General features: G+C 47.8%; 1 protein-coding gene across 2 annotated transcripts in view; it reads right to left on the bottom strand.

Moving 5' to 3' along the window:
• Positions 1 to 590: 590 nt before the first annotated feature.
• DOK5 (docking protein 5) overlaps positions 591 to 25,967 on the bottom strand; it is a 121,180-nt gene continuing 95,803 nt past the window's right edge. For both annotated transcript variants that reach the window (XM_090285327.1, XM_090285328.1), the window contains 2 exons: positions 7,994 to 8,108; positions 591 to 1,094 (listed from right to left, as the gene is read on the bottom strand). In XM_090285327.1, coding sequence (XP_090141453.1) covers positions 1,030 to 1,094; positions 7,994 to 8,108 — 180 coding nt within the window. In that variant the 3' untranslated portion in view covers positions 591 to 1,029. The remainder of the gene's footprint in view (positions 1,095 to 7,993; positions 8,109 to 25,967) is intronic.

The raw sequence follows: 25,967 nt of genomic DNA, 5'->3' as shown, positions 1-25,967 counted from the left end.
GCAGACATCCCTCTGCATGGAAATGGCAGCCTCATTTCCTGCTGAACTCCTCTGCAGCTAGGGTCCTTGGAGACAGGGCCTGTGTCTCTATCTCCAGGTCCCTGGGCTCTATCTAGCACACAGCCTTGAACTAGCAGGTGGTCAGCACAGACCCCTTCAAGGGAGGAGTGCCACTCTGTGAATGGCCGGCCTCGGACCAAATGCAATGCCAAGCCATGCCCAGGGCTCCTGAGGAAAAGACTCACAGACCTTCAGAAATACTGAAGAGAGAGAGGAAACCATATTTTGCCAGAATCCAGCCAGACAGCACCTGGAGGAAGAACGGTTTTTTATTTTAAAACATTTGATGGAGGTACTTCAAACAATATACAGGCTTTCAAAAAAGGAAAGGAGGGAAACTGTGTGAAAAACCGTCACCTTGCAGAGAATCCTAAAGGGTCCTTTGAAAAGTAATTCCTTAACATAATCGGTAAGAGCAAGTCAAAGCACTGGTTTAACTAACTGGTAATATAATGAAATGCGATTGCAGGTAGTTAACCAGAACCAGGATGTTCTATAGTAACGGAGGAACACAGTATACACAAATAACAAATAATTAAGAGGCATTTTATTGTCAGTACCAACTGTCATACAAGTGAAACACAGAAGGAAAAAATCACAAGAACCCACAAAAGGACAGATTCCGAGAAGTGCAAGGGACATGGTACCTACAATAGAAAATCGTTGCATGACAGTGACTCCTTTCTGCCCAGCTGTGAATGGGGAACAAAACGTCGCTATCTATAGAGCATGTTTCAATTACGCTAAGGTTTTGTGTTGTTGTTCTTTTAACAAAAAGAAAGAACAGAAAGAAAAGAAGGAAAAACAGAAAGACAAACATTGTATTGCAATTTCTTGGCGAGCACAGGATGAGCCAGGACTGGAAGCTTCTTTCCTTCACCCCTCTCTCCCCGCTGTCCTGTGACGTCCTGGGGGATCGGTGGCTGGCGTATCCCACGCATGTCACACGGCCGCGCTGGGCAGTCACTGTCAGTGCTCTGACCGGTAGGCAGGAAAAGTCTCTGTCCGATGGAGCTTCAGAGGACTGCCAACATCTTTTCCAAAAAGAATGTGAAAACAAACAGTGGTTACAGGTCAAGAAAGCCCACAATCACATTAGCTAGTGACAGTGTCTACGGGACAGAAATAAGTAACCTATGACCCAGACTGCCCCCAGAGGCCACTTGCAGTGATATGCAAATGAGACTCATGAACTTGTGTCATTAACATATCGTTTGCATGTGGTTTTTCCATGGCGCTATAATCAGACCGCTGATTATTTTCCTAGATTTTTTTGTTTTCATTAACTCCCAGGGCATTTGGGAAAAGTGACACAAAATCATAGGACTCTGGAAACTTAGGGCGAGGACATTCTCTGTGAAACTGACCAGAAATAAGATGATTTATTATGCTCGTTATACCTAGGAACTCTTGCTATAAAGGAGGACGTCTTAAAATCCATTTGGCCTTTATTATTGCAAATTTAGGTTCCAGCCAAGAAAGTGAAGAACTCAAGAAGGTGACACACAAGGCCACTGTCAGCCACCCCACCCCCCGCCGCTGCCCCGTGACAGACAGGCAGATGGCAAACTTCTGTGATGAAGACGAAGATCCAGATGCTAAATGTAAGCTTTGCAGACCACGTGGTCTCATGCAGCTCGCTGCCGGGAGCGCAAAGACAGCCGCGGGGAACACGGCTCCCGCGAACGGGCGTGGATGGTCCAACGCACCTCTGTTCGCACCGGCAGGCAGGGGCTGGCAGCCCGCAGCGGCCTCGGTTTGCCGACCTGCACGGAGCCCTTGATGTTACAGAAACGAGAGGTTTTACTGCCATCTGCTGGCTCAGGTGAGGAGGAGCCGAGAAATTTACGGGGCCTGTAAGACGCACACCTGAGCAGAGCCACCAGCGTCCCCGAGCGCAGGACTGCGGGGAACCAGACGCGCGGGTCGCGCCGCCAGAGCCACAGAGACACTCGCCCACGGAGAGGAGGGCGTGCCTGCCCACCCACGTCACTCAGAACCCCGCTGTATTCCAACTCTGACCCAAGCAAAAAAGGGGATGGGGGCCTGGGGCCCTTAGGTTTATTCTCTGACCTCTGACAGGCCTCAGTCCACGCCTCTTTAAAGTCCTACGTAGCCCTGACCGGTGTGGCTCAGTTGGTTGGAGCATCGTCCCGCAAACAGAAAGGTCACCGGTTCGATTCCCAGTCAGCGCATATGCCAGGGTTACGGATGTGGTTCCCAGTCAGGGCACGTACAAGAGGCGACCTATCGATGTTTCTTTTCCTCTGTTCCTCCCTCCCTTCCCCTCTCCCTAACAATAAAGAAAATCTTTTAAAAAATAAAGTCCTATGTAAGTTACTGAGGGCACAACATCAAAACACAGGGAAAACAAAAACCACAGATTCAGGTATTCGCACGCCTCCAATATGAACCATAAGAAAATTTATATATCTAGTCATACAGTTACTGGCACGGAGCAGCAGCGGTTGTCAGAGAAATCTCGAATATTAAAATACCCTCCATTGCTAGAAATCACTTTTTCCAGCCTCCCAGCCATGATGAACAGGAATGCTATTCTCTTCCCCCCGCCCCCCCCACACACACACACAAGCAATAACGAGCTTTACTACAAGTAAAAATCCAGGTACAGATTCATTATAGCTTGATAAAAACTTCCTGCAGGAAGCAGACAGCAAGCAACCAGTATTAATGCAAAATCCAAATCCTCGGTCAAGTGCAAAGCCCTTCTCTGTGCTGTCAAGGGCGGCCCCTGAGTTGGCCAGGGAAGTGACTGACAGCATGCACTTGGGGTCAGGCCGAAACAAAAACTCCTGCAGCTTCTATGTGCTGGCTCACTGAATCCCTCCAGCTTGGTTGGAAGGCTGGGCAGTTTTTAGCTTAAAGTCAGGAAACGGATCGAAAGATTCCCTCACGTTTTTGTCGGCCACAGAGAGGGTACCGGCTGGCACTGACCCGCAGCCCCATCCGGGCCCAGGCCTGTTCTCGGGCCTGCACAGGTCATCAGGCTTTTGGAACTTGTCTGTCACTATTTAAACAACTGTGGACTTGCCCACAAAGGTGGTCCTTGACCTGTGCTCTTGTAACACTGGGAGGTACCCCCGGCCTGAGTCCTGCCACAGCAGGGTGGACAGCAGGTGCCTGCAAAGTGCCCTTTGCAAATGAGGCCTGTGGCCCCCCAGGGGCCCACCACGCCCACACCCTTGGCATGGCCCCTGGCCCCTACACACATGCCAGTTTGAGAGCCTGATTTATCATGTGTTCACACTTGCTCAGTCTTAATCTATGACTTCGGTCTTGACTGCTGCAGACGTGATGTCGGTGACGGTGTTAGAAATGGATATTGAAAACCCAATTGTTAATGTCTTCCAGTGGTCACGTGCTCCAAGAAACTATCATCCCTAAAACACATATGTAAGTTGCATGGGCTGGACACGCTCTGGGGCGGAGCTATTTCCACATCAGGGTGCATGCTGTGGGACACCCACAGACAAGACCACCTGAGACAAGGAGCAGCCCTGGATGAGGCGTCAGAGCCCTGGACTTCTGATGCCACCTCAGCCGCTCACGAGTCACGTGATGGGGAGCAACTCCCCAACCTCCAAGCATCTCGGTTTCTGCCTTCATTGGAATGGAGAAGACAGTCCTGCTCTTGCCAACTCGATCTGTTGCCAGGGGAACCAGTTGGCACCCGGCTGTCTCCTAATCCCCCTTATGCACCTGCCAAACTGCCTGCTTTCTGCTCTTTGAACCTCCCAGGTCATTTTGGCCTCCGGGCCTTTGCACTTGCTGGTGTCCCCAGAGAGACGGATTTCCCCTCACTCTCAGTGTGGCTGCCTCTTCTCCAACTTCAGCCCTTGGGATACATGCCAACAGCCTCCTGTGACCACCCCATTTAAAGAAGTCCCTTTATCATCATTCTCCCACAAACCATAGCTCCACTTCCCTATTCTCTATAACACTTTCTTTTCAAGGTGGCATGTGTCAAATTTGAATTTAATCATTGACTATGATCCTTGTTTAGACAATAAGCTCTAGGAGGGCAGAAACCTGTATCTGGTATCCCCAGTCTCTCTCCATCATCTAGAAACATGCTTGGCACAAAGTAGATGCTCAATAAACTTTTACTGACTAAATGAATGAGTGAGGGGGTGAATGATGGAGAGGTGGAACTCCAACTACTTACTATTAACATAGGTGATCTCAGACGCATTACTAACCCTTCCAGTTTTCAGGTTCTTCACTGCAAAGGGATATAACATACTCTCAGGTGGCTGTTTCAAGGATGAAATGAGATCATGTGCCTTGGGGCCTCACACAAAGCCTGCAGCACAGTAGGTCTTCAAGAAAAGGTAGCTTTCATAAAGATACTCATCAAGTATGTCTTGTCCCCCTTATAAGGAACAAACATGGCCCTTCACTAGGGGCATGTTTGTTTATATAAAAAAAGGAAAGAAGAGGTTTCCTATTGGATGAATTTGCAAATCTCTGGCTTAAACAAGGTGAAACAGATGCTTTCCCTCAAGACATCTGAGAACCTTGGAAATGTTGGTTTGCATGCTGGGTCTCAAAAAGGAGAATTCACACATAGCATTTCCTCCAAACCCGTCATACATCAGTGCTTTTAGGGGGTCGGGTGACGTCTACCGGGGTTAAGCCGACGCAGAACACAAGTGGGAAAAGGTGAGTCTGAGGTGACTTTATTCAATGCATTCCTAAAGAAATCTTGTGAGTAGTGTCAACGTATACGTGTTGAGTGTTTCTCTTTCATAAGTGTCTTCCAGCTTTCCTGAACCTCCTCAACATGCTGGTTCTGTATCTGCCCACCTGCAGAAGAGGGTTTCTATGTGAAATCGGGAAAATGGGACAAGACGGGTGAACGCCGCAGACCGAGCCCCTTCCTCCGGGCACCAAAAACTAATAATAAATGACAGTTCCACACTCAGCCAGCAGGTGACACCATAGGACTAGATTTAGGGAGGAAATGAGCCATTTCTCAAATCAGATAAATTCTCCCATAATTTTAATGTCCAAGATTCCATCAAGGTAGGTGAGTCAGCCGGAGAAATTACAAGTCGTAACTACCAGCAAAACCAGAAGAAGCTCTGTGCCATGCAATTTCACCATGTGGCACACACAGGGCCATGATGTCACTAATTTGTCTTAATTTCAGCCCCTCCCCCCGCCGCCACCAGGCCTCCTGTGACCACCCCAGGCAGGTAGTACAGGTGGAACGAAACATAAACTTATTCCATGTATTTGCTGTGTAACCGACCACCCCCAATAAGCAAGATCATTTTAGGAAGTCTGTGAGCTGTATTTTTCTAAGAGAACAAAAGGGGAAAAATTGTGTCCCATACAACACAGACCACATATTGGCACAGGTGACTATGGAACAACCCCCAAGGTCAAATGAATGTGGTCAAATCTACACAGAACACGCAGGTGAAGAATTATCTCAGTCAACGCCGGTCCAAAAGAAATAACAAAATAAAATACATTTCCACCAATTCCAATACAAGGAACAAACGTATGTGAAGATAAATCATTGGATGGAATACCTAGTACCAAACACAAAGCAAAAAAAGAATTTTGAGGCAGCCACAGCGTCCTTCCCACGCACAGAAATATTCCAAGGTCACAGGGTATTTCATGGAGAACAACTAGGTAGCCAAAACAGGAAAAAATGTAAGAATTCTAATAAAAATGGATACTTTCGATGAAGATCATAGTATGCAGCAAAAAGCCAACAAGAAAGGCTTTAATTATCTTCTTCAAAACTGAGGACAAGCCTAGCTCCAAAGGCCTGTAACGATCCGTCACAAAGCTTGATGAGCCATCATCTCTGCAGGAATCCAGTGACATTTACTCTCATCCTCACTGCCCCTGATGTCATCAGAACCTGAACCATCACTCTTCCCATGACCGTTTTGTAAGTATTACCACTGTGTCCATTTGAAAAATCTGGACCCACAACCTTGCACCTGATTTTACAGAAATACCTCATCACTTCTGAGCGATGGGTAAGACCGTGATAAACAATAAACCTAACTATGAAGGGATTGAACCGGATTTAATGGTGAGCAGTGGTCTGGTTGGTGGCCAGATCGTTTTGATAGAAACAAGAGTAGGACTGTCCTGAAGAATGTGGATTTCTGTCTTTGCTCTGATGGTCTGGATCCCGCCCCTCCACTTCCACAGGTGACACGGTCACTGTTTTAACTTTGGAATGTGTGGGTTACGGGTCTCCGGGGGTCATCCCAGACCTGCCCGCTTCGTATGGGCCTTCCCGCTGCAACAGGGGCTTTGTGTGCGTTTGCAAATTCTGTTGTCGTTGGTAAAACACTTGCCTGTACGCTGAGAGACAGGTGTGCCCTGATGTAAACACGGTTGGGGTGGTCATATGTACCCTGGGAGCACACAAGCCATATGCTAACAGTAGCTAAAACACCCTCTTTTGATTTAAAAAGGATTTTTTAAATATTATTTCACAACCATGGCCCTGATAAGACCCTTACTTGGCCTTAGATCATTTCTCAAGAATGTGCATTATTTTGGTTAAGGATGGTTCGATTAGTTAGGAATTGTAAAATGCGTGTTGTTCTTCATATGACATTTTCTGTCCCAATTGTCCCGAGGATTCTGAAGCTCTGGGATATTCACTAATAAGTTCAGAAATCATCACTTATTGTAAGTGCTCGGGAATTCCTCGCCCTCGGTGCATCTTTGCAAACATGGTATTTATTCTAGGGATGTTGACGATTCTCAAATTGCCACCGCTGCATCTCAGGAATTCAGGCAGTTCATCAATTTCCTCTCTGTGAGCCCTACATCCCATTGGTTCTCAACTTTCTTGAGCCTTCTGGACATGGGGAATCTAAAAAGACACCCCTTTTCTGTGAAGATTAGCTTGGTATGGGTAGAGAGGTTATACTCACATACACCTTCATGTGCTTTATCTTATTGTATATCAGAAAAAATACAGCTGTTACAACAGCCTAGCAGTAGTGAAACACACTTTTTAAAAAAAAATAATGCGCTTCAATAGATGAGACTGAACCAAATTGAATAAATAGTGCAAGGGGTATGTATGATAAAAGCTGTGACGGTGCGATTCAAATATCACAAGTTTCTGAAGATGACACAGAACAAATGGCATTTGTGACAACCGGCTCTCACCCAACGCTCTGTGTGTGGGTATGTCTTAGGAGGCAGGCTTGTCTGTCGATTGCTTAGTCATGTGCCCACACACGCACGCATGCACACCCGCATCAGGATGCGCGGGGATGTCCTGAGCTCTACCACGCACAGTGTTCTCCGCTACCGAAGAGACTGAAGTCGTGAAGGCTGCAATGGGAAAACCCTCGGTTATATGTCATGGCTACACCGTGCACGGAACTGGGAGAACAAAACGCACGAGCGCTCCGCACACTCCTGCGTGGGAACGAGCTGCCGTCTAGAGCGTGCTCTTTGGGGGGAAAGGGGCGTGCGTCTAGCACCCCATCAGTGGAGAGTCCTTCAGCACAGCTCCCCCCACGGGCCTCTTCATTTACAAACGATACGTGGGGAGGGGCCCCAACATCTTTGCCTTCCGCAACGCGGACGCTGCTCGGGGCCCGCCCACCAGACCGTGTCTCGCAATGCGCCCCAGACCTCTTGCCCGGGCCACGCACTTTATGTTGAAACTGCTGATTGCTCAGCCCCATCCTCCACCTCTTAATCATCTCTGGGGTGGAGGGCCCGAGAATCTACATTGCAAACTATTTCTCCTAGGACGTCGGGACAGATTGGGGGGGCCGGGGCAGTGCGCCCCTGCTGCGGCCCTGGCCGGGGAGCCCGGCGGCGGCGGGCTGAGCGGAGACCCCCTCGTTCGTAGGGCCCCCGTAAGGTTCCCCTCCCACCCAGGGTGGCCCGCCCGGGCGCCGGCACTTACCTGGCAGGCGGTAGAGCTGGCCCGCGCTGTGCTGCCGCGCGATGTGCTGCCAGTAGGCGCTGCGAGGCGCCATGGTGCTCAGCGAGGCGGCCCGCTCGCCCATCTTCATCTGCAGCTGCGTCAAGGCAAGAAAGCAGCGTGTCAGCCTCCGGGGCGGAAAGAGACCTGCCTGCCGGACTCGGGGCGCGCGGTCTAGCCCCGTGGAGGCGACTTACGTCTCCACCGCTCGGCTCCGGGCGTAACTGCACAAACACGCCACGGCATGCCTGGCTACTGCAAACCAGAGGAAGGCAGATTTAACCACCTGCAAAGGAACCCGCCGCTCGACCCGGGGAAATGCCATTTTCATTGCTCCTGTGAGCGGTCCCTGAGATGGCACCTGCTTAGCCTTTGCCTAGCACAGACTGGCTTGACAGGGGGAAAATGGAGGATATTATTATTAATTATTAACTGCAAAACCCATTTAAAGTTTTCTTCTTTTCTTTTTTTTTTTTAAGAAAACTCCCCACTCTGCCCAAGTCATCGGCGTGGTAGTTTCAGGCATAATATCTGTGCCTTCACTCAATAAAGCCCCAATAATGAGACTTCACACCCCGGAGACCAAAATCATTGTAGTTGATGAGACTGAACTTGAAAAAAAAAACGGGTTCTAACCATTTATTCCAAAGATAATTTAATTTATGTGTTGCATTTATGTGCGATGATTGAATTTTTCGGTCCCTTTCTCGATAATAGCACAATTACCAAAATGTGTCCCCGAGAAGAATTACACAGCACTCGGTTTCATGAGGACATTTTACTTTCTTAAACATATCCTCTCAGTTGAAAAGGGCATGAGGAGGAGAGCGAAGCTAGCAGAGGAGTTCTGTGGCTCTTTCTCTGTGTCTGTAGACATATCAGACAGCCTCAAAATCTCGGAGCACCAAGCCAACAAACCCAAACCTCCAGCGACGTCTGGTCCCATCGGACCGCATTTGCATGGGCCCAGGAAAATAAAGAGCAGAAGAACTGAATTGTCAAGGTATGATTATTTGACTTCCCTTCTATCCAGAGATTATATTTAATATAAGAAGAAATTTAATAGAAGAAAAACATTTGGGAAAGAGCCATCACTTCGCATTGTTCAGGACGTGACTGTGAATGTATTTCTGCAGCGCAGCTCACTTTGTCTATATTTTTAGAAAGCTTATTTTGGAAAGAGGAGGAGGAGATGACAGCAATGTCATGGTTCACGGAGACCACGACAAGGCCTGGCTCTCTACTTCTTTGTCAGCCCTTTGACAGAACAGCTTATTTTACGGAAGGAGCATTCTAATTGTCCTTGGAGGAAAATGATGCCAAAATGTCTGAAGTCTCAAAGGGTGAAAAGACTTATAGGAAGTCATTCCCTGCAAAGCAGAAGAAGACAGTGTCCCTTCTCACTTTTCTTTATTGTTGCAAGTGAGGCGGGTGTGAATGGGGCTCACAGATGCCCCCCGGGGGACATGCACATTAACACTATATTTTTGGAGGAGTTAAACTTGGGTAACCTGGGGTATCTGGAGAGGATTGCATTTTTCCTCCCCCACTCCTCCCTTTTTAAAAAACCTGATACGCCTATACATACTTTGTTTGTCCTTTGAAATAAACACAGTATTTTCACATGCAAAAGGAAAAATAAAAATTAGCCCAACCATCACATGTATAAGTAAAGGTATTTCTGCTATAACATGATACAGACATTCCCAGAAAACCTCCCGTTTTGCAAACTGTTGGAAAAATTGGGTTATGGGAAGATCACTCAAAATCTATGCCCCTTGATAAGCAGAGTCATTGTCACTTTGGGAGGTAGCTTGGAGGCTGGAAGTTTGCGTGGATTATAGAAAATGCAGAAAAACATTTGGTTGGAAATTCTGGCTTCCAGTGTCATGGCCGAAGACATGCCCCTGGTCCAGGTTTCCAGCTACCTGTGGCGCCCACTGTCATACCTCTGTGCCACTGAAAACACAAGTCCCCAAGCCAGAGAGCTGTCCCTACTGGCCACCTGGTTAAGACCGACCTTCCCTTCAGGAGTCAGCTCAGGAATCACTTCCCTTGGGTGTTCTGTTGGCATCTCTCCTCCCTTAATGATACCAGATGCTGCTACCAGACACAAAGTCCTGCTCCAACTCTGGTCACTGACTTGTTTGGGGACAGCACTATACAGCCTGCCCTCCAGGACAGACATGAAGTCTCGGAAAGTGGGGATTGCATCGTCAATCTTTATCCCCAGCACCTAGCTAGGGCCTCCAGAGGCTTAACAGAGGATGGATGGATGAATGATGAACGAATCCAGCCTTTGCTGGGGTAGCAGGGAACACTTTGCGGAAATAAATCCTAATCAACCCAGCAAATTCGAACATCCAGGAGCCCAAGGCTGAATTCCTGCTGAAGCTTTAGGTCCAGGTTAACTGAACGCGTCCGTCCCTGGCCATGCAAGACGTGGTAATAAGACTCTGCTTCATTCTACTTTGCATTCAAGTGATGAGCAGGATCGAAGCCTCAGGTAGGATCTGCTTCTGTGCACAGGCACCAGTCGGGGAGACCATTCCCACAGCAGGGGAGCACAGCGCGACATTTATTCATTCAATTAGCGGTGTTAGCCCAAGATGCCACCAGGGAGGAAAGACAAGCCCTCGCGCAAGCCAAATGCCTTCCCCCACTGCAATACTCCAACTGTCCCCCTAACCAGCAGCGACAAGGGCTGGCCTCCCCCCAACCCAGCCTACGTGAGTTTGGAAACTGCCCAGGGGCCTAAATAATCCCTGGATCTAACGGACTGGGTTATGAAGGCACGGGGGTCACTGCGCTGCCAGGGAGGGAAAGGGAGCTCAGGGTCAGAGACCCGTGTGCCGGGTAGGATTCTCTCCGGGGGCTGCGTGATGTGGGACACACCCCGCCCCTTCTCGGAGCCTCCAAGTCTCCTTTCTCGAAGAACTGCCCTTCTAACGAGACAGATAATGAAACTAAACAAATAAACATAATCAGATTACCATAAAAAGGAATGAGGCTCTGATTCACACTGGAACGCCAGACGCAAAGGCCGCATGTTGTGAAACGTTCCTGTGAAACGTCCAGAAAGGGCAAAAGCTAGATCAGTGGTTGGTTGCCTGAGGCTGGGGGGAATGGTGACAGGAAATGGGGTTCTCCTGGAATCGAGTGTGGTGCCGCTCTCCCAACTCCGTGAACATATTAAATCCACTGAATTGTACAGTTTAAATAAAGGGCGCATTGTATGGTATGTGAATTATATCTTAATAAAGCTGTCATCAAAAATATAAAATCAGATAGCAGCCGTGGGCTATGGAAACTATTACTTAAAAGCATGACATAATGAGTTAGTGGGTGGCTCCCAGTCCCAGGGAAAGTGCCATTTAAACTGGAATGACAACGGACCAAGGCAGGAGTCCCTGCCGCCATCACCATCAACCACGCAGACAGATCCTTCTTCAAACCTCTCAACGCCCAAGGTGAAGGGCGCGCTGACGGCCAAGCCCCTCCCCGCAGAAGGAGGGGCCAATCGGATCCAGCCACCCTCTTGGGACAGAAAAGCTCTCAGGAGCTCGGAGCACAGCTTCTAAGCGAGGCAGGGAAACCGGGGGTCCTCTCCCGGGCCAGGCACACTTCGTTCCTGTGTCCTGCACTGGGTGTGGCTGGCGCAGTGAGTCTGTCAGTGCCTACAGAGACACGCCACGCCGTCCTTCTCCGGAACCCACCTGTTTCTGCAGCAGAGAATGGTTTTGGAAACGGAACAGCAGGACAGGATGGAATCCTCGGCTGCCACAGTCCATCAAGAGCACCACGGGGCGTGTCTGTGACGCGGGTCTGCGTCCATTCAGAAATAAGCATAAGTCGTCCTGGTGGCTGGGTAACACCTCAAGCCCTGATTCCATCCTCATCGGACTCAAACTGCCCCCAGGCTGCTCCTTAGCAGTGACTCCAGGGGGGTCCCTGCCGTGGCAACGTTGCAATGCAGATCCTACCGCCATTTTCCATTCACGCAGCCTGCTGGGCAAGGGCCCGGGGCTGACAGTCGCGCTGAGCTGAGTCAGAGCTGCAGCCACGCCGGGGCGCATCTGCCCAACCTGGGAGGCTTCCAGGGCTCCTCCAAGCCCGGCGTCTCCTCTGAGAAAGCGCACACAAACCAATTTCCTTTCCATGGGTATTTTAAGCGCAAAATGTGGGCCAAGGTGAGTCAGAAGGGACAAGTCGGTCCGAGAGACAAAAAGTCAAACTGGGTTCCAAAGAAATCAGCAGCTCGACGTCTCCTTCGCTCATTCTACCCAACGCTCAGCTGTCTTGCTCGCGGGACCCTCCTATTTCACTGCCATTCTCCGTTCGGCTTCCTGGACTACAACCGCATGGTCTGCCTGCTGATTCTGCTCTGAAAATAATATTGGAAAATATACTCTCCCTGTGCTTTCTGCACCCTGCGCCAGTGGTTCTCCAACTTCAGCAGGCCCAGGGGTCCCCTGGAGGGCTCGTTACAATGCAGATTCCTGGGCCCCGCCCCTGCTCTGGGGGTGCGGGCCAGGAATGTGTATTTCTGCCAAGTTTCCAGAAGATTCCAATCTTACTGGTCCAGGGACCACACTTTTGGAACCACTGTCCTATGTGACTTATCACTTTCGGATCAGTTGTTCTGGGACTAAAGTTACCCACTGGGGTAAGAAGAGCCCAAACGTGGACAAGAATTGCATCGAAGTCTGGAATCTGCCACTAATAACTGTATGACTCTAGGGTATTTAACCTCCTTTACTCCTTAATATCTTGTCAGTGAAAAAAAAAAAGAGAAAACAGTTTCTAATTTGCAACTAATTCCAAGAACATACTTGATTCATAGCGGGATCCCATAGATGTCAGCGATATTTATAATGAGCCCTATATCAATTGAAATACTGCCTTCAGCAAGAGCTTCTGAACAAACCTAAATATTTGATATTGGACTGTGCTTCCGGCTTGAGCACAGATATTTTAAAAAGTTTTCAGGCAACAACAACAAATAATCCACACATCGAATCAAATCAATAAATCTACTTAGAGAATGTATTGAATAAACCACCTGGTTCCAGGTGGTATGCAATGAACTCAATGAGCAGGCAGGAATAAAATTCTTATTCTCAGCATGGAATGATTGTAGAAACAGAAGAAATCCTAGATACTCCAGGCTCCCCTAGGACCAAAGCACCTCCCCTTCCCTGGGGAGTTTATTTTCTCCCTCTTTGGACCTAGTAGTATTTTGCCTGGCACCTAAAAGGGTGGGCGTGGGAGGAGGCCCACATTTTTGTGACATTTATTACCCATTTTTAAGACATCTAATAAACTGTATTCCTTCTTTCTGAGCATTGACATATTTTTATGTTCAGGAAATACAGAAAAATATATATAAGGTATAGTTCAAATAAGCCCTATATCCAACGTCTAGAAAAAACAAAGAAGCAACAATAACTTTTAGCTTGTTAATATATTTCCGTCCAGTCTTTTTTTTAAGATGTGCGTACACAACATGTATGTAACACAAACTGCACGGTAGTGTTTACACTGTACGCTGTCTTCTTTGTTTCATTTAATATATTCTGAACATATCTTAGTGTTCCGAAGTCCCCCTCAGTCCCCCTGTCATTTTCATGCCTGCGTCCTAGGCTGTCCCTTTGGCTGTCCCATACTTTTGTTGTTGTTCATTTCCTTAATCATTGATAATTTACCCGGTGAGATAAGGGAATTAAATCCTTATGCAACCTCCTTCATCACTTATTTTTCCCAGCTAACCACAATTTTTACTCTGGGATCCCCTCTACTGCCCATGATCCCAATAATCAGTTTTTAAAAGATCTGTTAAATTTAATTTAATTTACATGTCCAATTTGTATTTTATGCTGACGCAAACATTACTTTTAACTGTTACTGCGTCGAAAAAGGGAGGAGTTGTTCGGTTCATTTCTTGTTTTAACCCTTTGAGTGCCAGGCGTAATTCAAAATTTGGATCAACATGAGAAAAAATTATATCAATATATAACCTGAGGTATAAAAAAAGAGAACAAAACATAAAATGCAGATTATTCCGTTGTTATTTACATTTCTAGCCCTCGAAAAAAGAGTCGCTGGGAGCGACGCAGGCACTTTTGGGAAAATTTATCACCGTCGCTCACAGCGACATTGGCTCTCAAAGCGTCAGACAAGGTAGTCTCACTCTTACACTACTGCGCATCTAGACGACAGATTAATTTGCGGACATTTAAAAGGAAAAAGGTGGGTCTTGGTGAGGGGATATAAAATAATTCTAAAACCAAGGGGCTGCAGTTACTTCTCCGCATGTGCGCCCCCCACTGGTGGGGCTGAAATACCATCTACTCTCCCCGTGCTGCCTCTCAGGTGCGTACTTGTAACTCCCGTCTCTCCCCCAAGCCTCACACACGTGTCCTTAACAGCCGCTCGCCTCCCTCCCCCGAGATGCCTGGCAGACACTTCTCATTTCATGTGTATAAACCTGAACTATCGCTTCTCACCCTCCGCTCCCCCCAACCGCTGCCCCTTCTAGGCAAATCCTTCTTCCATTCTACCTGTTGCTCCGTTTGAAGAAGAAATCAACTCTGAGACCATCAGGTTCGCTCCCTACCTTGCAAAAGAGCTCCCGCTCAGCAAATCCTGCTTCTCCAACCTTCAAAATGTACCTGAAGTCTAGCGGTTGTCACTGCCTGTCCCCCCCCCAGCACCCTGGTCCACGTCACTCGCACTCAACTGGACACCAGATGACTGAAACAGCCCCCTGACTTCTCTTCATACTTGTCCCCTTGCCCCTGACCCCAGTCTTTCTGAAGCAGCTGCCCCTGTGATCCTTTCAAAGGCAAGGTCAGCATCTCTCCTTTTCTCATACACTGTAGTTCTCTGGTCCCCCTCCCAGCCCCAACCCCGGTGGTCTTCTCCGAGGCCAGTTACTACAATAAAAGGGAAAACCAGGGGACATTCAAAGGAAACTAGCAATGAGTTTTCAATGAAGCTTAAACGTAATTTCAAATGTCTAACCAGCGAGAAGTGCTCCAAATAGCTCATGAAGAGTAAACATGTTCTGAACTGAATCTTAAAATATTACATTAATTTCCACCAAATCCAGACCGAATGTCTCCCGTAAAAGAGAAGTCATAGACAATACCTTCTAGAAAGAAAAAAAAAAGACAGAGAAATTAAGCATGTGTTCGTGGAACGTGCGATCTATATCTTCAATGGGACAAATAATCTATGCTTCTGAAGTTTATCAAACGTCCTTGTAAAGTTCTAGCAAGCGTATCTCGCCTGGCTTGGTGCTCAGAGTAATTACTGTGATCACTGCATGTGCCAAATTCTTTGGGGCTCTTCCTGCTTGACAGAGCAGGCTCGTTCCGTCAATGCACACTACTTAAAATGCTCACTGCTGTGCCCCGCGTTGGGAACCGATTCCTCCAGCACAGCACAGCCGATGTCTCTGAGCAAGTGCGGGAATCATGATGGATGGCTGCTGACGAGAAGAGGTCAGTCAGTCTCAGGGTGCACGGGGTCTGCTTGATGACTCTGTGCCCCCCTTTCGTCCCCCTGGAGCGTAACACCATGTTCCTGCTCTCCTAAACACAGGACACCCTGCAAACACACCCGCAGATACACCTGAGAGGCTGCTTAGTGTCCAGGGTAACAGGTAGCCGTGGGATTCTGTTCTTGGCCCAACGGTGTGTTTGCTGAGTGATGGGGGCAAGTCTGGCTGGGACTTTTTCTATGCGTGCAGGGTATTGAGGTGCAGTCCCACGCCATGGTCTCTCTAGCTCCCATCCCACCTCTTCCGGGACCAAGGAGACAGATTCTCAGTCACTGCCGAGCCACGGTCCTCCCAGGGTGGTCCCTGGACCAGTGACATCAGGCTTGTCCAAGGACCTGTGGGAAATGCAAATTCCGGCACCCCACCCCAGACCTCTGGGACACTGGAGGTAAAAGCCCAGTGAGTTCGGTGACTGAGAGAACAAGGTCCCTTCATGTCCCTGTCCCATTCCTCTCCCTGTCACCCGCCCAGGCCCTCCTTGCCCTGTGTCCTACTGCCACAGTCCCCCAGGTGTGTTCCTTCCTTTCAGTTCGCATGGAATACAGCCCTGGGCTTTACATTCCTATTCTCTCTCTCCACTTACTAATCCTGAGTCACCGGGCCTCAGTTTCTCCTTTATGAAATGGACCTGATGATACTGTCAGTGAAATGCAACGCACTGCAGTATTTTGTAAGGCAATGTAGCCACATATATTTAAGTTAAAAAAAAATACTTATACCCTTGGATTCAGCAATCCTACTCCTACATGTAGAAAATTCAGTTAACTAGAAGTTTCTCAAAACTCAGTTAAATAAAGTTCAGGAAGTCAGTTAAATAAACAGTATATAAAGGCACATGTCCACGTTTATTGCTGTATTGTTTACTAGCAGCCAGGAAATCTGAGAGTCCCACAAACAGGTGTAATAGATTAATGTCCTCTCAAGACCCTGAAATATCACGCAGCCACTAGAAAGAATGAACAGGACACGGCCAGGTAGGAGACGTCTCTGCGGACCACAGAGTCTCTATGACCAACCAGGGACCCTTTGTTTTGATATGAAAGCAACCATAACAATTTATAACTGAATGGGCGTGGCTGTGTCCCCGGAAACCTTTACTTAGAAAAACAGGTGCAGGCCCGACCTTGCCTGCGGTCCGTAGTTTGCCAATTCTTGAATCAGACCTATGTACCTCATGGCTTTTAGCTATTGCCACTGGATAGTTACTATTGAGTGAGAGAACCAGGGGGCGGGCTTTAAAGTGTGTCATGTGATCAGGCTTTTGTAAAACCAACAATGAGCCTCAGATACACATCTTGCATACGGGTCTCTGTGTGTGTCCATCTATGTGTGTATGTAGACAGATTTCTACACAGGATTCTATGGATACAGAAGAGAATGTGGAAAGATAAATATAAACTTCTTGATAAGGTTTAGGAGTTGCTGAAGAGGGGCAAAGAGGGCAAAGACATGCATACAAATAATGCAAAGAAAAAATATAGAACTACTATCATCAAGTCGGCATATTTTTGCAGTCAGTTAAATTTTACATACATGTGTTTATGTAAAAATAAATTAAACAGGCTTCAAAACCAAGCCCTACTTCCAAGGACAGTCGTGAAAATTAAACGAAATAAAGTGTGCAGGCTCTCAGCACAGAGCCAGATGGAGCGGCTCGTTCCGACTTTAATTATCCCTCAGTTAGACGAACGTGGTTTTCTGCTTACAGGCTCCCTAACGCCCTGCCTCCCCGCTCCCCCTTCCAGGGAGTTCTGCACTCGGTGTTCTTCGGCGCATTTATTCACCCCTTCCAGCCATTTACACACCCTGGGCCTCATCTATAAGCCACGCGCTGTGCCGGGGCCTGGCGACTTAGAAATGACTCCAGCGCAGCTCCCCTGCGCCCCACGGGTTCCCAGGGAACGGCCAGAGCGCCGGTCCAAGGCCCAGCTTCGGCCATGGCGCCTTCCTTGACAAAAGGGCAAAGCCTCTGTTGGGCAGAGGTGGAGAAGATGCCTTGTACGTGCTCACAGCCCTGGTGCCTGGCAGGACTCCTGCAACACAGTAGGCACTTTATAAAAGGCAGCTGAATGACTCTGGGATGGATGAACGGACGGTCGTGGCTGAGCCAACGAATCCTTAAGTCCATGAGGACAGCTCACGTTGATCTGCATTCAGCAGATTCCGGGCGCTAGGTCAGGGAATGACTGGCTTTATCCCGCCTCACACTGCAGGTACCGATAGAACCCCCTGTAGAGAGGGGGGACAAATACCAAAGGTGGCGGAGAGATTCACCCAAGGCCTCTGCGCTGGTAGAGGTGCCCAGCCGGGATTGAAGGCCTGGCTGCGGACTCCAGAATACAAAGTTCCCATCACAATCCCGTGTGTTTCTCATAGGATGGTACGAAGACCTTAAAGGATACGCTCGTATCCTGTTCATCATGATAAAAGACACCCGAATTTTATTTCCAAAGCTTAGAGAGATGGCAGCTGGCCAGCCATCTAGGAATGCAAGGAAATAGGAACCGCCCCCCAACCTGCCCCCCCCACCCCCTCGCCGCCCGGGCACCCTGAGGAACAGAGCAGACCAGGGATTTGGCCTGGCTTCTGATCCCCATAGCCCCGGGGCCTTCTGTGCACTGGAAGTGAACTACCAGCCCACTGTGGTCTGCCTCGGCTTCCCACTGACCCTGTTCTCGTGGGCTGCCTGATCCTGAGTCCCGCGGGGACACGCTTGGCAGGAAGCACCCAGAGAGCCGTCTTTCCGTTCTCCAGCGCCTCTGCCCCGTTCTGACATGTGCTGGAAAAGTGATGAGGACTGTTATCATCAAATTGGTACCGAGACAGCACAGAATATTACTGAACGGTTGAGGAGAGGAAATAGCGTGAGTGGAGGCTCACTTCTTGAACTTCAGAGAGAGAGAGAGAGAGAGAGAGAGAAGGGGAGGGGAGAAGAAAGACTGCTTCCCACCAAGGAAAAACTCCAGCAGAGACGCTCCCTGAGAGCCCCGGCTACCGCGACGCCTCCAGCGTGGCTGCGGCTTGGATGCGGCAGACCGTTGCTGAGATCGGCCAGCTGGGGGACCGCGTTTCCAAGCGCAGCGTTTTGCCGAGTACCAGATGCGCCCCAACGGTTATTTTCATGGGGAACAAAAGTGATTCGCATGTATTTATTCAGAGCCATCTGCATTCCCAGCCACACGCATTCAACAAAATCATTGCTCCCTTCACTTCTGGTAACTCGGATGCCCCCTCGCTAAGGAAATCCTCCTCCACCTGCACCCCGGGACTCGTGCCCAGGGGACTGTTTCCCACGCCTCCTGAAGCTGACCCGCCCCAAACCTGGGCCTCGGCTGGGCATGGGAAGGGAACGGCAAGGGGTACGCTGGCTTTATTTTTCTTTCTCACCATGCTCACAAAATTATCTAACCGATCCCTGGTTTGTTCAGTCGACAAGCCTCTAGACGTGGGTACATTGGCTTTTGACAAATTCCTACGAGAAAAACTGAATCGCATGTTTGGAGGAGGAGAGTCGGTTAAATAAGCACATTTGTATCTAATGCCTAAAAACCAGGCCAGGTTCTGCTGGCCTGTCTTTGTATGGCCCAGAACAAAGAATGGTTTTTACATTTTTAAAGTTTAAAAAAGAAAAAAAAAAAGAGGAGAAGGCAGAAGGAGCAGCAGAACGACCATTCATGACCCCTGAAGCCTAAAAGAGGCACCATCCGGCCCTTGGTGGAGATGGAGAAATCACTCACCTCCTGACTTCTCAAAATAGATGAAAAATGGCCTTGAACGAATTCCATGCATCTCTCCGGCCTTGTCAGTATCCCTGCCTCTACGCTCTCTGCCGTGATTGACAAAGGGAAAGCCGTAGTGCTCACCATCGTCCATCTGGTCAACCAGACGCTCCCAGTCAACCAGACACTCCCTGCTCTCACGTGAACACGTGTAGTTCATGCCATGACCTGCTGTCTTGCCACCGTCAGGCTTGCAATTTGGTTCCTCCTTACAGAGACACCACCTTAAACATTACCATTAGTTTTCAGGTTTGTAAACAAAGCTACAACCTGTGAGCAACATTCCACGTGTGTCCGTTTCCTGTAGAGGCACAGCTACCAGCTAAGCCATGACCACGGCAACATTATAGGAGCTTACAGTTTGGGGAGGAAGTTGTACAAGGCAGGGCAGCATTTCATAATCAGGGGAAAGGATTATTAATGTCCACAATGGCACGTTGCACATTATTTTGTTTTAAGAGTCTGAAAGGGGCGTGCTCAGAAAATTACATTTCTCCCTGATACGCAGGAATAAAAATCCCAGCAAATTTAAGAAGCCTGAGTTGTATCTGTATCGATCCATTCTGAATGGACAGTTCAGTCTGTCTTCAATGTCTGTTACTAAATGTAGGTTAATTCTACATCAACTCTCTCAATTTCTAATGACGTCAGGAGGAGTGCTCTGTGACTTAATTCAATTAATCTAATTTTAGCTGAGTAAGCAGAGTGTGGTGGCCAGCGTGGATGCTGGGACCTGGGTTTAAATCTTGGCTCCCTCATCTGCAGCTGGTGTCTGCCCTTCAAACTCCTTAGCGATAAACACATGATGGCAGTGACCATGTCAATAGAGTCATGATGAAGCTTAAGAGTTAATACGTGTCTAGTGCTTGGACGTGTGCCTGGCAAATAGGAACTACTCAATAAATATGAGATATATTATCATCACCATCAATAGCAGCATGTAGCTTGCTCTTGTTCATCCTAAAACTCAGTTCAGGCAAACCTTCTTCAACAAGATGATCCTGCCTCTTAACAGAGACCCCATTTCTAGCACCTGAACATTTACTTATGAAGCATTTCGGCTCCATGACATATGTCTTTTTAAATCATTCTCTCTTATCATGCATTTTTATGCATTCATAAAACACCCCTCTCTCCCACCAGTGGCATCGATTCAGTTTGCCATGTGCCGGAAGTTCAAATAATGTTTCTGTGCCTATAAATATAATTACGTAGCCACAATTTTTAAAAACATTAAATGGGAGAGAAAGACAGACAGTGAAATATAAAGGCCCCCTCCCAGACCCTCCCGCCACTGTCCTGCCCGCCCTCCCAGATGTCACCAACATGACCATGTACCTCTGCGTCCCGCTGGAAATTGTGCTCGCGATGCACGTGTGAGCGTGTCCGCTCTGCCTACTGCCCTGCCTCTTGCTCCTTCATGTCCTTCACACACCTTTGACATGACAAGTGTGACTCTCATGCCTCTTAACGGCCTCATAGAATCCCTGTGACATCAGGTGCCATGATTTATGTAATTATTCCCTGCTGAGGGGCCTGCAGCTGTTTCCAGTTACGTCTGTTATGACAAATCAGCCCCCCAGGAATGGGAACTTCGTCTTCTTTGAAGTCATTTCCCAGCACCTCATGGGTAGCCAGGCTCAGCCAATACTTGTCAAACAGCAGAACGGGAGAGGAAAGGCAGGAGGCCCTCCGTGAACACTGGATCCACATCATCTGTGCTTCTGCGAGCGCATCTCCAGGGTAAATTCCCAGGAGTGCTATTGCCGGGGAGAGAGATGTGTAAATTTAATTCTGATAAAGAAGGACAAGTTGCCTTCCAAAGAGATGGTACAAATTGAATTTACCGGACCATATTGTTGCGTGATTTGAGGATTCTAAATCGTGACTCCTTATCTAAATTTTAAGCTCCTTTTAAAGAGGCAAAAAGATTTTTACACTTTATTTTGTATTCTTCATAAGACCTACTGCATTGTTTTGCAAGTAGTAGACAGGTGTTTGTTAGAAGGTTTTTGGATAATTAATATACCAAGATATAGAAAGGGCTTAATTCAGGAAAATAAAAAAGCTGATAATTGCTTTAAGCAATATATGAAGAAGAAGAAAAAAAAAAAGAAGAAGAAGAAGCGGAAGAAGAGGAGGAGGAAGAAAGAAAGTAAAAAAACCCCAATTAACCAGAGCCCATAAACAGAAGAAAAGGTTAAAAAACATTTTTTTTGCAGGGTGGGGAGGAAAAGGAATGTGTGTGCGTATGTGTGTGTGTGTGTGTCCAGCATGTAAGGGTCTATTTCAGTGTCTGAACAGTAATGAAATTGATGCTCTGATTTCACTGATGCCCTCTATATGCTTTTTAAAAATTGTGTAGCATATTGCTTTTTAAATGACACGGACTATAAATTATTTTGATTTCCAGAATTGTGGAAGACTTCCACATGAATTCTACAAATTCATTAGCAACTGATTTGCAAAACCAAGTCTGGAAGAAAATCTGTCAATTCAACCAACCAACCCAGAAGGGGCAACCAAGTGAATACAGGGAAACACTGTTTGGATTTCACTCTCACACCTGTGTGCAGCTAGAGGCCGGGGAGACGTCACCGTGGGGCTGACAGGGCACCCTCGGTGGACGCCCCTGTCCCACATCCCCGGGGAGAGAGCCTGACACATGGCAATCATTCTCCACCAGGCTGCTCTTGCCTCAGAGAAGTTCCAAAAACGACAGGCCCTGCTGTGGAATGAGGGCCATTTCACACACCGCCACTCCTTGGTCCAAAATTAGACTTTGTCAGAGACACTGATCTCCAAGGTGGCAAAAATAGCGGCTGCCCGGGGGAACCCGGCGCTGGGCCCGCAGCCTCCAGGCAGCGCCCCCGCCCCCCCCCGCGAGGCGGCTGGCAGCTGGTCCACCTCATTCAGCAAGGAGACCTCCCTGGTTTAGGCCTGCCCGGCCCTCCCCTAGCACCCCCTTCGGAGAGAGTAATAACAACACGCCAAGTTTAAAAAGCAAGAAGGGAGAAGAGAATTACGAGATTGCTTTCTGGTGCCAAAACTCCCCACAGAAATGGGATTCTCTGGAGCAGTGATTTTTTAAAATATATATATACTCTAAGTTGATATTTCTGGAAGGTTTTCAGGTTAATCTGAAAACCCTGAGGCACTTCTCAGTGGAGATACGCAGGGATGTAAGCGCTTTCCCCCTGGCCAGGGGCCGCGGAGTTGTGGCCACAGGTGGGGATTTAGGAACCAGATACAATGACCCTGCATTCCTGGTTCCTACAGTCATGAGCTCGACAGCTACAGGCATGTGACAGCCACTCTGAGCTTGTTTCTTCATCAACATGACAGGGATAGTGATTCCTCCTAGGTCCAGAGTCATGAATGATATTTTCTTAAATTCTAAGCCCCAGGGCAGCAGGGGCCTCACCTGTCAGTCAGCACGCTGTCCCACCGCACGCAACAGCATCATCTTATGGCCTCAGTGAACAGCTTTGAATGAACAAATGAATGAATGAGTCTACCTCACAGAGCTGCTACGGTGCTCAGAGAAAAAGCGAGGGAAGTATCTGGCATATCGTAGGAGCCGTGATAAATCGCAGAGGCTATTACTAAAGAGCCTGGAATACAGCAGATGTTCAATAAATGATAAATAAATGATAAATAAATGATACTATTTGCAAAACACCATAAAGTAGGAAAGGTATCGAGAAGATAATATCAAAGCACTAAATAAACATGATCCCAGAAGTTTGCATGGTATGAAGACAGACAGTAAGGTGGTCCTGTGATCTCCTCATCCTGGGGTTCATGCCCTCTGGGGTCTCCTTCTCTGACTGTGGGAAGAACCTGTGACTTACTTTTACTCCACAGACTATGACAGGGTGCTGCCCAAAGCCTAAGACCCAACAATGGTTGGCATGAGACCGTGGGCTCTATGGAAGAGATCCCTTGATTTGTTTCCCAGAGAAGCCAAGGATTTGAATCTACCTATAGTATCTCCCAGTCTGTACCAGTCACAGGCTCCGGGGATTAGGATGTGAGGTCTTTGGGGAGCCATTATTCAGCCAACCATAATCATAATACTTGCTATTATTATTATCCAACCCACAAGGCTCCTCTTTATGACTTCTGGGACGCAAGGTCACAAGTCTGACCCAAACCAATTCACACAAGGTGTGGGTCCCCCTGTGAAGGATTCTGTCTGTAGGTGAAGTCTGCTAACAGTGGGTTAGGGCTTCCTAATAATGAAGCAAAGCCTAGAGGTTCATGTCACCATTTTTCGCCACTTATGACCTTGACTGTCTCAGAGAGGCAAGCCAACAGTGGCCTAAGGGCCACGGCTAGTGGAAACTACAGCCAGATCTATGTGGATACATTTCCCATGACCAGCAATCTCAGAACTGCCACCCAGACCCAGGGAGAGTGGCCAGTCACGCTGCTGTCATTTAGCACGTCATCTCTTTTCTCCCCGAATCAGAAACGGATTCAAGTACATCGCTTGGAAGCATCTCACCATTCCCAGTTTAACTTCCTTGAGGTTCAGATCCATTCTGAAGCTAACTCATTTCCATCTAAAACGGGAAGCCGGAGCTTTAAAATGACACTCGCTTTACAGAACTCGCTTAGCATACAGCAAATTCAGAGCAAACAACTTTATCTTCCCGTTCAATTTGCAAGGGGGTGATCTGAACAAATTACTCATAATCCTGCTTAATTTTTAGTGGAAATAATGAGAAGGCTGTAAATGGAAAAGCACGTGTGGGCAGAACCTGCCTTTCAAGCACACCACCATTTATGCTAATTGATGGCTTTACAACTGAGGAATCTTGGGAAAATCTCCTCAGATGTTTGAAGGCATCTAATGGATAGCCACACAACCGTAATGCAATTATATGTTGCCCCATAAATTCAAAGTAACTTGAAGTCAACTTTATAGCTAGCTAGCTAGCTAATATCTACCCATCTATGCATCCATCCATCCATCCATCCATCCATTTAGCCAGTCAGCTATCTGTCCATCAACCCATTTACCGATCTCTACTGCAATATGCAGAATTGGTCAGCATTTGGGGGGGGGAATAAATACCAAGTCTGCATTCGTTAAAAAAAAGAAAAACATTTTTAAATGATCGGGAGGGAGAATCAAAAAGAGAATATTTCACTAATTGTGAACATTACATGAAATTTGAATAAAAGTTGTTTTCTTTTCTTTTGGACCATGGCCACACTCATTTGATGATGTTTTCCCTATGGTTGCTTTACCTGAGGAGATGCCAGAGAACATCTTAGTCCACAAAACCTATAGCATCTACTCCCTGGCCCTTCACAGAAAGTTTTGCTGATTCCTGCCCTAAAGTCCCAGAGCAATGCACACACAGGTCATTTGGGAGTAATCTCAGGGTGCTTTGGGACAGATCATATTGATAACCAGCATGCTTTCCCCCCTCTTTAAATCCAACCACCCCATGTGTTTAGATCATCAATTTCCAAACTACCCTCATCTTAGCATGTCAACACGGTTCCTCTTGATTTTGCAGATTTCCTTGCAGATGGGCAGCTCTCTGCATGTGTTTGCAGCCACAATGCATGATTCGCATGGTTTAACTGTGCTGCATTCGATGGCAATTTCATGAATTCATAACTTGTAGTTCTCTGTACAATGCACAGTTCCTATCACAGTGCAGTGAATGGGGAACGTGTTCCGAGAGGGATCCTGTGTATCTGCGGTGTCTTGATACATGGAAGACTATGAAGGTTTATCAACCAGAGATGGCAAATACATGTCTATGGGCAAGACGAAGTCTATGGCCACATTTCCTTTGGCCCACAAATTATGACAGTTTTGCTGTTGGCTTTAACTGGAATTCATTTTGGACAGATACAGACTGGGAGGTACTCTGTGCAGACTCAGATCCTCAGCTTCTCTGGGAAAAAAAGACATCAAGAGCTCTCCTCCATGGAGCCCACAGCCTCATGTCAACAGCTGTTGGGTCTTGGGCTTCCAGCACTTCCGTCTAGTTTGCCCTCAGTCCTCTTCTGCTACTCCTTATGGGTTTTCTCTGATCCCTGGTGACAGTGGAAATCACAACCTCTGCCGCAGCTATAAATACGTGTCTACAGGTTGATGGCCCACATAGTGGCGTCTACAGAAGTTCATACATGCCCGAACTGATTTTAATGTATACACTCCCTGCAACAGACTAAGTGGGGATGTCCCCCCTAAATTCATACATTGAAATCTTCACCTCCAAGGGGAGGGTATTAGAAGGCGGGGCCTTTGGGACGTGATTAGGTCCTGAGGGCACAGTGCCCTTACAAACACACCCCAAAGGGATCCCTCATCCCTTCTGTCATGTGACACAGAGAGAAAAGATAGCCAGGAGGTGGGCCCCCAGACACTGACTCTGAGAGCCCCTTGACCTTGGGCTCCCAGCCTCCCAGTGAGAAATAAGTTCCCGTGGTGCATAAGCTATCCAGTCTATGGTATTGGTTATAGGAGCCCAAACAGATTAAGGAGCACACCTCTAATAACTGATGCACGAAGCAGAGAAGGAGGTTACCGTGTTAGCTACCGGCTCCTTCAGGCCATCCCGGGGTGGCATTTAATCCACATAAT

The sequence above is a fragment of the Furipterus horrens genome, unplaced genomic scaffold (assembly GCF_987537825.1).
Source record: "Furipterus horrens unplaced genomic scaffold, mFurHor1.1.pri manual_scaffold_8, whole genome shotgun sequence".
Classification (NCBI taxonomy): Eukaryota; Metazoa; Chordata; class Mammalia; order Chiroptera; family Furipteridae; genus Furipterus; species Furipterus horrens.
This window is presented reverse-complemented; position numbering and strand designations above follow the sequence as displayed.